The sequence below is a fragment of the Anas platyrhynchos genome, chromosome 17, assembly GCF_047663525.1.
Source record: "Anas platyrhynchos isolate ZD024472 breed Pekin duck chromosome 17, IASCAAS_PekinDuck_T2T, whole genome shotgun sequence".
NCBI classification, from domain to species: domain Eukaryota; kingdom Metazoa; phylum Chordata; class Aves; order Anseriformes; family Anatidae; genus Anas; species Anas platyrhynchos.
This window is the reverse complement of record NC_092603.1, coordinates 294,614-307,325: the sequence shown is the minus strand read 5'-3', so window position 1 is coordinate 307,325 and position 12,712 is coordinate 294,614. Positions and strand designations below refer to the sequence as shown.

General features: G+C 62.4%; 1 protein-coding gene across 1 annotated transcript; it reads left to right on the top strand.

The window, feature by feature from the left end:
- The first annotated feature begins 56 nt into the window (after nt 1–56).
- DDX39B (DExD-box helicase 39B) lies at nt 57–11,081 on the top strand. The gene is made up of 11 exons (XM_072024760.1): nt 57–213; nt 1,607–1,826; nt 2,801–2,928; nt 3,006–3,098; nt 4,000–4,183; nt 6,268–6,386; nt 7,675–7,806; nt 8,041–8,150; nt 9,043–9,187; nt 9,262–9,409; nt 10,669–11,081. Exons 2-11 carry the CDS (start codon nt 1,616–1,618, stop codon nt 10,683–10,685), a joined length of 1,287 nt encoding a protein of 428 aa, XP_071880861.1. The 5' UTR covers nt 57–213; nt 1,607–1,615; the 3' UTR covers nt 10,686–11,081.
- The last annotated feature ends 1,631 nt before the right edge of the window (nt 11,082–12,712 follow it).

The window sequence follows — 12,712 nt, the reverse complement described above, 5'->3', positions numbered from 1 at the left end:
CAGAACCGCGGGGACCGATCCGGGGGGCGGCGGAACCGCGGGGGGGCGGCGGGGAACCCTTTAGGACCTCCCTCCCGTTGCGACCCGCGTCAGGCGATCTCCGCGGGCAGCCCCGCGGCGGGGTCTTGGCGGCGGAGGGGGGCGTGGCCGGAAGTGAGCGGCGAAGCCCCGCCCCTCTCCCTCCCTCCCGCGGCGGTCGCAGCGCTCGGCGGGGTAAGTGATGGCGCCGCGGCCCGGCCCCGACATCGGCCCCGCATCGGCCCCGCCGCCGCCCATCGGAGCCCGGCGGCCGCCCGGGGAGCTCGGCCCGGCCCCGCCGCGCCCGCCCCCGCCGCCATTTCCCGGCCCCGCCGCCATCGGGAGGGGATGGGCGGGATGACGGGGAAGGGGGGGGGGGGAGGCGCCATTGTGGGCCCCAAGATGGCGGCGGCCGAGGGGGCGCTGAGGGGGGAGGGGGGAAGGGGGGGTAAAAGGGGAGGGGGGAGAGGAGATGGAGGCCGGGGGGGCGGGGCCGCGCTTGGCGGGAAGGGACGCGATTGGCTGCGGAGGAGGGGGCGGGGCCGGGGGAGGGGGGAGGGGGAGGAGGGTTGGGGGTGAGGGGGGAACTGGGGGGGGGGGGAGGGGGTTGGGACCCCCCCGTGGAGCCTAAATTTGGGGAGGGAATTGGGGGGGGGTGAGGGGACCCCCCCGGGATGGGGAATTTTGGGGTCAGTTGTGGTATTTTGGGGTCTCCCGGGGGTTTTGGGGGATTTCTTTGGTTTTTTGGGGAGCCTCCTGCAGGTTTTGGGGTTTTCTGGAGGATTTTGGGGGGTCTCCTGCAGGATTTTAGGGTTCTCTGCACTTTTTGGGGTCTTCTGTGTTTTTTTGGGGATCTTGCATCGATCTTTAGGCTTCCTCACAGTTTTTTGGGGGCTCCTGTGTTTTTTTTGGGGTGTCCTGCAGATTTTTAGGGTTTTATGCACATTTGGGTGTTTTTTATGCTTATTTTTGGGGTCTCTTGTGGGTTTTTAGGGCTTCCTGCAGCTTTTCTGGGCTTTTCTGTGTTTGTTTTGGGGGGTCTTCTCCAGATTTTTAGGGCTTCCTGTGGGTTTTTGGTTCTTTTTGCATTTTTGGGGTCTCCCATGGGTTTCTTTGGGGGGTTTTCTTGCAGATTTTTAGGTCTTTTGCAGTTTTTGGCATTTCTTGCAGGATTTCAGGGGTCTCCTGCAGATTTTTAGGGCTCCCTGTAGTTTTTTAGGTTGTTTTTATAGTCTTTAGGGTGTCCCATGGGTTTCTTTGGGGGGTTCTGCTGCTGTTTTTTAGGTCTTTATGCAGTTTTTGGCATTTCTTGCAGGATATTAGGGGTTTCCTGCAGATTTTTAGGGTTCTCCATGTCTTTCTAGGTTGTTTTTATAGTTTTTAGGGTCTCCCATGTTTTTTTGGGGGGTTTCCTGCAGATTTTTCGGGCTCCCTGTGGCTTTTAAACTCTTTCTGCATTTTCTGGGGTCTCCCATGTGTTTTTTGGGGGGGTTTCGTGCCCCTTTTTCGCATCCCTTCCCCATTTTGCCCTTTTTGGTGTTTTTTTGGGCCCCCCTTGCTCCTTTCTGACCCCGTTTCCCCCCCCCAGCCCCCCAGCATGGCGGAGAACGACGTGGACAACGAGCTGCTGGACTACGAGGACGATGAGGTGGAGAACGCGGCGGGGGGCGACGGGGCCGAGGCGCCCCCCAAGAAGGACGTGAAGGGCTCCTACGTCTCCATCCACAGCTCGGGCTTCCGCGACTTCCTCCTCAAGCCCGAGCTGCTCCGAGCCATCGTGGACTGCGGCTTCGAGCACCCCTCCGAAGGTGGGGGGGCTTTTGGGGGTCCTGGGGGGGATTTGGGGGTCCTGGGAGCGATTTTGGGGTCCCTACGGGGTCCTGGGGGGGCTTTGGGGGGTCCTGGGGGGCTTTTGGGGTCCCTACGGGGTCCTGGGGGGCCCAAAAGGTGCCCTGGGGTCTTTTAGGGATGCTATAGGGTCTCAAAAGAGGGGTTTGGGGGTATTTGGGGAGTATTTTGGGAGCCTTGGGGGGCTTTTGGGGTCCATACAGGGTCCTGGGGGGCCCTAGGGGGCTTCTGGGGGACCTAAAGGGTGCCCTGGGGTCTTTTAGGGGCACTGTAGGGTCTCCAATGAGGGTTTTTGGGGTCCTGGGGGCCTTCTGGGGGGTCCTGGTGTATTTTGGGGGCTTTTAGGAGTCCTGGGGGGCTTTTTGAGGGCACTTCAGGGTCTCAGGGGGGCTCTCTGGGGGCTTTTTGGAGCATTTGGGGGCTTTTTGTGCTCCAGGGGAGCTCTTTGGGGTCTCCCTGTGCCCTGGGGGGGCTCTTTGGGTTCCAGAGGGAGCTTTTTGGGGGCTCTTTGGGGTCCTAGGGGAGCTTTTTGGGGCTCTTTAGAGCTTTTGGGGTATCTTTGTGCTCCAGGGGGGGCTTTTTGGGGTTCCCAAGGGAGCTTTTGGGGGCTTTTTGGAGCTTTTGGGGTCTACCTTTGTCCCGGGGGGGGCTTTTTGGGTTCCAGAGGGAGCTTTTGGGGACTTTTTGGAGTCCTAGGGGGGCTCTTTGGAGCTTTTGGGGTCTCTTTGTGCCCAGGGGGGGCTCTTTGAGTTCACAGGGGGGGCTCTTTGGGGTTCCCGAGGTAGCTTTGGGAGCGCTTTTTGGATCTTTTCAGAGCTTTTTGGGTCTCCCTGTCCCCGTGGGTGTCTCCCCGTGCCCCGGGGGTGTCCGTGGGGTGTCGGTGGGGGGCTCCCCGTGTGCGTGGGGGCGCTGACCCCCCCGTGTCGCCCCGCAGTGCAGCACGAGTGCATCCCGCAGGCCATCCTGGGCATGGACGTGCTGTGCCAGGCCAAGTCGGGCATGGGCAAGACGGCCGTCTTCGTGCTGGCCACGCTGCAGCAGCTCGAGCCCGTCACGGGGCAGGTGAGGCCTGGGGGGGGGGCGGGTTTTAACCCCGGGGGGGGGTCTGGGGGCCGGCGCTGACCCCCCCCGTGGTGCAGGTGTCGGTGCTGGTGATGTGCCACACGCGGGAGCTGGCCTTCCAGATCAGCAAGGAGTACGAGCGCTTCTCCAAGTACATGCCCAGCGTCAAGGTGCGCGGATGGGGGTCCGGGGGGGGTTTTGGGGGGTTTGGGGGGGTCCTGGGGGGTTTGGGGGGGGCCTGGGGGGGTTTGGGAGGAGACTGGGGGGTTCTGAGGGGGTCCTGAGGGGGTTTGAGGGAGTCCTGATAGGCTTGGGGGGACCTGGGGAGTTCTTAAGGGGGGCCTGAAGGAGGTTGGGGGAGCCTGGGGGGGTTTGGGGGGGGTCCTGGGGGGTTTGGGGGGTGTCTGGGGGTTTGGGGGGGGTCCTGGGGGGGTTGGGAGGAGACTGGGGGGTCCTGAGGGGGTCCTGAGGGGGTTTGGTGGGTCCTGGGGGGGTTTGAGGGGGTCCTGAGGGGGATTGGGGGGAGCCTGGGGGGTTTGGGGGGATCCTGGAGGGGTCTTAAGGGGGTCCTGAGGGGGTTGGCAGGGAGCCTGGGGGTCCTAAGGGGGTTTGGGGGGCCCTAAGGGGGACCTGGGGGGGTTTAGAGGAGTTTTTGGGGGTCTCTGGGGGATCCTGAGGGATTATAGGGTATTTTTGGGGGGGGTTCAGAGGCATTTTGGGGGGATTCTGGTGTGTTTTGGGGCCCCCCAATGCCCTCGGGTGCTCCCATTGCACCGCAGCATTTCCCTTAGGGGGTTCCAGGAGGGGAATTTGGGGCCAGGGTGGGGGTCTCATTGCCAGGGGGATCTGTGTGGGGTGTCCTGAGGGGTTATAGGATATTTTGGGGGGTTCTGAGGGGTTTGGGGTGATTTTGGGGAGGGTTCTGGTGTGTTTTGGGGCCCCCCAGTGCCCTCAGGTGCTCCCATTGCACCGCGGGTTCTCCCTGAGGGGGTTCCAGGAGGGGAATTTGGGGTTGTGGGGGGGTCTCGTTGCTGGGGGGGGTCTCTAAGGGGTCCTGACGCCCCCCCGCAGGTGGCGGTGTTTTTCGGGGGGCTGGCGGTGAAGAAGGACGAGGAGGTGCTGAAGAAGAACTGCCCCCACATCGTGGTGGGCACCCCCGGGCGCATCCTGGCGCTGGCACGGAACAAGAGCCTGAACCTGAAGCACATCAAGCACTTCATCCTGGACGAGTGCGACAAGATGCTGGAGCAGCTGGGTACGGGGGGGGCATTTTGGGGGGGCTGGGGGGGTTTTGGGGGGGCTTTGGGGGCAGTTTGGGGGGCCTGGAGGTCAGTTTGGGGGAGGCAGAGGTCAGTCTGGGGGGTTTGAGGGGGCTTTGGGGGCGTCTTGGGGTCATCGGCAGTCACTTTGGGGAGTTTGAGAGTGTATTAGGGGTGTTTTGGGGGGTTTTGGGGGCATTTTGGGGCCTTTGGGGGCAGTTTGGGGGAGCTTTGGGGGCAGTTTGGGGGCTTTTGAGGGCGTTTTGGAGGGTTTGAGGGGGCTTAGGGGGAGTCTTGGGGTCATTGGGGGTCACTTTGGGGAGTTTGAGGGTGTATTAGGGGTGTTTTGGGGGGGCTTGGGGTCATTTTGGGGCTTTGGGGACAGTTTGGGGTGGGTTGGGGTCATTTGGGGGGGCTGGGGGGCTTTTGGGGGGGCTTTGGGGGCAGTTTGGGGGCTTTTGAGGGCGTTTTGGAGGGTTTGAGGGGGCTTAGCGGGAGTCTTGGGGTCACTGGGGGTCACTTTAGGGAGTTTGCGGGTGTATTAGGGGTGTTTTGGGGGGTTTTGGGGGCATTTTGGGGAGGCTGGGGGCATTTGGGGGGGCTTTGGGGGCAGTTTGGGGGGTTTTGAGGGCGTTTTGGAGGGTTTGAGGGGGCTTAGGGGGAGTCTTGGGGTCACTGGGGGTCACTTCGGGGAGTTTGAGGGTGTATTAGGGGTGTTTTGGGGGGGGCTTTGGGGACAGTTTGGGGTGGGTTGGGGTCATTTGGGGGGGCTGGGGGGCTTTTGGGGGGCTGGAGGTCAGTCTGGGGGGTTTGAGGGGGCTTTGAGGGCGTCTTGGGGTCATTGGGGGTCACTTTGGGGAGTTTGAGGGTGTATTAGGGGTGTTTTGGGGGGTTTTGGGGGCATTTTGGGGGGGCTGGGGGGCATTTGGGGGGGCTGGAGGTCAGTTCGGGGGCTTTTGAGGGCGTTTTGGAGGGTTTGAGGGGGCTTAGGGGGAGTCTTGGGGTCATTGGGGGTCACTTTGGGGAGTTTGAGGGTGTATTAGGGGTGTTTTGGGGGGGGCTTGGGGTCATTTTGGGGGCTTTGGGGACAGTTTGGGGTGGGTTGGGGTCATTGGGGGGGCTGGGGGGCTTTTGGGGGGCTTTGGGGGCAGTTTGGGGGGTTTTGAGGGGGCTTTGGGGGCGTCTTGGGGTCACTGGGGGTCACTTTGGGGAGTTTGAGGGTGTTTTGGGGTCTTTGGGGGCATTTTGGGGGGGCTGGGGGTCATTTGGGGGCTTTGGGGGCATTTTGGGGGCATTGGAGGTCATTTTGGGGCGTCTTGGGGGGCTTTGGGGGCATCTTGAGGGCGCTTGGGGGGGACTGGGGTCATTTGAGGGGGGACTTGGGGTCATTTTGAGGCACTGAGGTCATTTTGGGGGCTTTGGGGACATTTTGGGGGGGCTGGGGGCCAGTTTGGGGACATTGGAGGTCATTTTGAGGGGCTTTAAGGGCATTTTGGGGCCGTTTCAGGTCCTTTTGGGCTGTTTTTGGGCGCTGCTGACGCTGCCTTGCAGACATGCGGCGAGATGTGCAGGAGATTTGGGGTTTTGGGGCTGTTTCAGGGCATTTCGGGGCATTCTTGGGTTGTTTTGGGGGCATTTTGAGTGTTCTCTTGCGGGTTTTGGGGCCATTTTTGGGCATTTTGGGCTGTTCTGTTGGTGCTGACGCTGCCCCTCAGACATGCGGCGGGACGTGCAGGAGATTTGGGGCTGGTTTTGGGGCCATTTTGGGGCATTTTGGGGTGTTTTTGGTGCTGACGCTGCCCCGCAGACATGCGGCGGGACGTGCAGGAGATGTGGGGTTTTGAGGCTGGTTTTGGGGCCATTTTGGGGCATTTTGGGGTGTTTTTGGTGCTGACGCTGCCCCACAGACATGCGGCGGGACGTGCAGGAGATTTGGGGCCATTTTGGGGCATTTTGGGGTGTTTTTGGTGCTGACGCTGCCCCGCAGACATGCGGCGGGACGTGCAGGAGATTCGGGGCTGGTTTTGGGGCCGTTTTGGGGCATTTTGGGGTGTTTTTTGGTGCTGACGCTGCCCCGCAGACATGCGGCGGGACGTGCAGGAGATTTTCCGCATGACGCCGCACGAGAAGCAGGTGATGATGTTCAGCGCCACGCTCAGCAAGGAGATCCGCCCCGTCTGCCGCAAGTTCATGCAGGACGTGAGCGCTGACCCCCCCCCCAAAATTCCTCACCCCCCAAAATCCTCACACCCCCCCAAAATCCCTCACAACCCCCAAAAAAATCCTGACCCCCCCCGACCCCCAAATTCCTGCTCCCCCTCTCCTTTCTCCTCCTCCTCCCCGGCGCAAGGAGACAGAGGCAAGGACCCCCCAGACCCCTCCTGTGACCCCTCCAGACCCCTCCCCAAATTCCTGACCCCCTTGTGACTCCCCCCAAAATTCCTGACCCCCCCCAGCCCCCAAATTTCTGCCCCCACCCCCCTCCTTCCTCCTCCTCCTCCTCCCTGGCACAAGGGACGGCCCGGACCCAGGTGTGGGGCAGGGGCCCCACTATGGGTAGGACCCCCTGCTATGGGGCAGGACCCCCCCCATAGGGCAGGGACCCCGCTATGGGGCAGGATCCTCATTATGGGGTATGGGGTAAGCCCGTCGCTATGGGGCAGAGCCATTCTTATAGGGCAGAAGCTTAGTTATGGGGCAGGGCTTTTCCTATAGGGCAGAGCCTTACTTATGGGGCAGAAACTTTCCTGTGGGGCAGAGCCTTTCTTAGAGGGCAGATCTCTGTGGGGCAGGGCTTTCCCTATGGGGCAGGGCCTTTCTTATGGGGCAGAGCCTTTCCTATGGGGCAGGTCTCTATGGGGTGGGCTCCCCGCTATGGGGCAGAGCCACTTTTATAGGACAGAACCTTACTTATGGGCCAGATTTCTCACTACGGGGCAGAGCCTTAGTTGTGGGGCAGGGCCTTTTCTATGGGGAGGCTCCTTACTTATAGGGCAGGCTCCTCACTATGGGGCAGGGCCTTTCCTGTGGGGCAGAAGCTTACTTATAGGGCAGGTTTCTTCCTATGGGGCAGATCCCTGTGGGGTGGGCTCCCCGCTATGGGGCAGGACCTTTCCTGTGGGGCAGAGCCTTTCCTAGAGGGCAGATCTCTGTGGGGCAGGGCTTTCCCTATGGGGCAGGGCCTTTCTTATAGGGCAGGCTCCTCGCTATGGGGCAGGGCCTTTCCTGTGGGGCAGAGCCTTTTCTATGGGGCAGATCCCTGTGGGGTGGGCTCCCCACTATGGGGCAGATGTGTGTGGGGCAGAGCCTTACTTATGGGGCAGGACCTTTGCTATGGGGCAGAGCCTTTCCCATAGGGCAGATCTCTGTGGGGCAGGGCTTTCCCTATGGGGCAGGGCCTTTCTTATAGGGCAGGCTCCTTGCTATGGGGCAGGGCTTTCCCTATGGGGCCGTCCCGCCGTGGGGCTGACCCCTCTCCCCCCCCCAGCCCATGGAGATCTTCGTGGACGACGAGACGAAGCTGACGCTGCACGGGCTGCAGCAGTACTACGTCAAGCTGAAGGACAACGAGAAGAACCGCAAGCTCTTCGACCTGCTCGACGTCCTCGAGTTCAACCAGGTCCGGGGGGGCGTTTTGGGGCCGTTTTGGGGTGGGCGGGGCTCCATTTTGGGGAAAAAAACTCCTCATTTTGGAGCAAATCGCCCCTCGTTCAGCAGGGCTGCGCTGTGCCTGTGTCTGGGCGCTCCCTGCGTGTTCTGGGGGGGGTTGAGTGTTTTGGGGGGGTCTCCCGGTGTTGCAGGGGGGTCCTCGCCCTGCTTTTTCCCGATTTTGACCCAATTTTGGCCCCCCCAGGTGGTGATTTTCGTCAAGTCGGTGCAGCGCTGCATCGCGCTGGCGCAGCTGCTGGTGGAGCAGAACTTCCCCGCCATCGCCATCCACCGCGGCATGCCGCAGGAGGAGCGGTGAGGGGGGGGGGCGCCTCGTTTTGGGGGGGTTTGGGTTGTTTCGGGGGGGCTTTGGAGGCTTTAGGACCCTTTTGGAGTGTTTTGGGGCTGGTTTGGGGCATTTTGGGTGTGTTTTGGGGCCCCCAATCGTGGTATGCTGAAGGAGGAGCGGTAAGGGGGGGGGGCACCTCGTTTTGGGGTCTTTTGGGTTACTTTGGGGGATCTTGGGGGGCTTTGGGGCCGGTTTGGGGTGTTTTGGGGCCAGTTTGGGGCATTTTGGGTGTGTTTTTGGGCCGTTTTTGGGCCATTCACTGCAGCATGCCACAGGAGGAGCGGCAAGGAGTGGGGAGCACCTCGTTTTGGGGGTGTTTTGGGGGCTTCTGGGTTGTTTTAGGGGGGCTTGGGGGGCTTTGGGGCCATTTTGGGGTTGTTTGGGGGGCAGTTTAGGGCTGTTTGGGGGTGGTTTTGGGGCATTTTGGGGTTTCCATTGGTGTTTTGGGGGCATTTTAGGGCGGTTATGGGGCGTTTTGGGGTTTCCATGGGCAGTTTTTGGGGCATTTTGGGGTTTCCATTGCTGTTTTTGGGGCATTTTGGGGTGGTTTTGGGGCATTTGGGGTTTCCAGGGGCAGTTCTGGGGCATTTTGGGGTTTCTATTGGGGGTTTTGGGGCATTTTGGGGTTTCCAGGGATGGTTTTGGGGGCATTTTAGGGTTTCCATTGGTGTTTTGGGGCCGTTTGGGAGCATTTCGGGGTTTTCAGGTGCAGTTTTGGGGCATTTTAGGGCCATTTTTGGCCCACCCACCCCAGCATACCACAGACCGAGCACTAATAAAGCAGGAACAGGACATTTTAGGCTGCTGGGGGGACGATTTAGGGTCGTCCCCCCCCAAATTCTCGCGTCCCCACCCCAGGCTGTCCCGCTACCAGCAGTTTAAGGACTTCCAGCGCCGCATCCTGGTGGCCACCAACCTGTTTGGGCGCGGCATGGACATCGAGCGCGTCAACATCGCCTTCAACTACGACATGCCCGAGGACTCGGACACCTACCTGCACCGGGTAGGCCCCCCCTGCGCCCCCTCACCCCCCCCCAAAGCTCGTTAGCGCCCCCGTTAATTGCTGCCCCCCCCCAGGTGGCGCGGGCCGGGCGTTTCGGCACCAAGGGGCTGGCCATCACCTTCGTGTCGGACGAGAACGACGCCAAAATCCTCAACGACGTGCAGGACCGCTTCGAGGTCAACATCAGCGAGCTGCCCGACGAGATCGACATCTCCTCCTACAGTCAGTGCCGTTTGGGGGGATTTTGGGGGGGTTTTGGGGGCTTGGGGCGGTTTGGGGGGATTTTGGGGGGGTTTGGGGCGGTTTGGGGGCACTTGGGGGTTTTTTGAGGGTCATTTTGGGGCTTTAAGGGGTGCTTTTTGGGCTCCTTGTGGAGACTGGGGGTGGTTTTTGGGGGGCTTTGGGGGTTTGGGGGGGTTTTTGGGGGGTTTGGGGGCAGCTTGGGGTGGTTTGGGGGCACTTGGGGGTTTTTGGAGGGTCATTTTGGGGCTCTGCAGGGTGGTTTTGGGGCTTTGAGGGGTGGTTTCTGAGCTCCTTGTGGAGGCTGGGGGTGGTTTTTGGGGGTTTTGGGGGACTTTGGGCTGTTTTGGGGGGGTTTTGGGGGTCTGGGGGTGGTTTTTGAGGGGCTGGGGGTGGTTCTGGGGCACTTTTGGGCTTTTTTAAGGCCATTCTGGGGCTCTGCAGGGTGGTTTCTGACCTCCTTGTGGAGGCTGGGGGTGGTTTTGGGGTGTTGGGGGTGTTTTGAGGGTCATTTTGGGGATCTGCAGGGTGGTTTTGGGGCTTTGAGGGGTGGTTTCTGAGCTCCTTGTGGAGGCTGGGGGTGGTTTTGGGGGGCTTTGGGGGGTTTTGGGGACCTGGGGGTGGTTTTTGGGAAGCTGGGAGTGGTTTTGGGGTGCTTTTGGGCTTTCGGGGGGCCATTTTGGGGCTCTGCAGGGTGGTTTCTGAGCTCCTTGTGAGCCTGGGGGTGGTTTTGGGGGCCTTTAGGCTTTTTAGGGACTTGGGGCAGTTTTGGGGGAGATAGGGGCATTTTGGGGGCCTTGGGGGTGGTTTTGGGGGGCTGTGGGTATTTTTGGGGAGCTTGGGGCTTTTTTGGGGGCCATTTTGGGGCTCTGCAGGGTGGTTTTGGGCTTTGAGGGCTGGTTTCTGAGCTCCTTGGGGTCATAAAAAGCTATTTTGGGACTTTTGGGGGCCTTTAGGGCCCTTTTGGAGCTTTCTGGGGTCCTTTTATAGCTCTTTGGGTGCTCTTTGGGGTTGTTTTGGGGCTTTCTGGGTTCATGTTGGGACTTTTAGGGGCTTGGGGTTGTTTTGGGTGCTTTTTGGGGCTCTTTGGGCTTATTTTGGGGCCATTTGGGGCTCTCTGGTCTCATTTTGGGCCTTTTTGGGGTGGTTTTGTTGCAGTTTGGGGTGGTTTTGTTGCTGTTTGGGCTGTCTCACCGATTTTTCCCATTTTTCCCCCTTTTTTCCCCATTTTCCCCCCCCAGTCGAGCAGACCCGATAAGGCCCCGTCGCCGCCGCCGCCTCCTCGCCCCCAGCTCTGCGGCCGCCCCCCCCCAGGAGCTGCTTTTGGGTTATTTTTGGGGAGGGGGAGGGGGGGGAGAGGAAGGAAACAAAGGAGGGGGGGGGGGACACGAAACCCCCCGGGGGGCACCCCCGTGGGAGCCGGGGGCTTTTATAGAAAAACGGCCTGAAAAGACAAAAAAAAAGGAAAAAAGGAAAAAAAAACAGGGGGCGGGGCCGCCCCTCCCCCCGCTGGGGGCAGCCCGGGGGGGTCCGGCCCCTCCCCCACCCCCCCTGACCCCCCCAACTCCCCCCGACCCCCGGCTGGGCCCCCCCGGCCCCCCCCCGGCTGTACAATTTCTGGTGTTTTTGGTAAAATAAAGTTGCCTGCCTCGGCCGTGCGCTGCTCTGGGGGCGGGGCCTCAGGGAGGGGGCGGGGCCTAAGGGAGAGGGGGCGGGGCTTAAGGGAGGGGGCGTGGTTTGGGGTGGGGCTGTGCAAGAGAAGGAAGGGGGCGGAGTTTATAGGAGGGGTGGGGCTTAGAGGGCTGGGGGCGGGGCTTAAATGTGTAGGGGGCGTGGCTTGGAGCTGTGGGCGTGCATTGGGAGGGGCGGAGGCTTGGGGAAAGGGGCGGGGCTTATGGGTGGTGGGCGGGGCCTAGGGAGGAGTAAAGGAGGTGAGGGGTGGCTCCTGGGGGCGGGGCTTGTGGTGGGGCGGGGCTTGTGGTGGGAGGAGCCTTGCCCGGAGTAATTCAGTCAACGGGGGCGTGGTTTATGGAGGGGGCGTGGCTTACGGGCTGTGGGAGGGGCTTGGAGGGGATTAAAAAGGAAGAAGGGGGCGTGGCTTTGTGGAGGGGGCGTGGTTTCGGTGCCAACCGCCATCTCAGGGCAGGGGGCGGGGCCTGCGGGGGGCGGGGCCTGCAGGGGGCGGGGCCCGGCGGGGCTATAAAAGGCCCCGCGCCGCCGCCCGCCGCCTCTTGGTGCCGGAGGTGAGCGGGGGACGCACAGCGGCGGGGGGCGGGGAGGGGGGCGCGGGCCCGTCGCGGTGATGATCCCCTCAGACTAGAGTCTCCGAGCGCCCTGACGACACCGCAGCGCCTGAGCGACGCCCCCAGACCCATTTACCCCCCCTCGGGCTCCGCTCCCCCCCTCACGGCTTTTTCCTTTTGTTTTCCAGGCCTCGCCCCCCCCCCCCCCCCCCCCCCCCCCCGGACGCGCACGGTAAGCGAGGGCCCTGCCCGGGGGGGGGCCCGGCGATGAGGAGCCCCCCGGTGAGGCCGAGCCGCCCGTGACGAGCCCTCGCAGCGCCCTGAGCCCCGCGGCCCCCCCGCGCCCCCCGATCCCCGTCCCAAATCCCCCCCCCTCCCCCCCCACTGACGCCGTTTTCTCTTCCAGGCCGCGGGGAGCGACGGCGGCGACTCGGGGAGGGGGAAATTGGGGCGAATAAAGAGGATTTTGGGTCCGCAAACGGCGTCTTTTGTGCTTTTTTTATTCAAGGGGAGGGGGAGGGGGGGCTGGTCGCCATGGTAACAGGAGATCACGTGGTGCGCCGCCATCTTGGCCGGCCGGGCCGTTGGTTACCACGGCAACCAGGGGCGGTCACGTGGCGCCATTTCGGCGGGAGCGCCCGTTCCCATAGCAACGGTTGGGCGGGAAGGCACCACGTGACCCGCCGCCATTTTCTCATGGCTCCGCGCCGAGCCGCCCGTTGCTGGGGCAACGCCCACGTGACCCGCCGCCATTTTGTCGCTGCTCCTCACCAGGCCCCTCCCCCTCATTACCGTTACCATAGCGACGCGCGGGCCACGTGACCCCCCCCGCCGCCATTTTGGGAGGGTCCCTTCCGCCGGCGCCATCTTGGGCGCCCTCCCCGCCCCCCCCGGGGCCGCGTTTGCTGTAGGGGGGGGCGAGCAGGCGGCGGGGCCCCCCCGAGGTGAGGCCGGGCGGCGGCGGGGGCCTTTTGGGGGCGGGGGGGGCCCGGATCCTCGTTCCTCGATCCCGGTTCTCCCGATGTGGCGCTGGGCCCGGGGC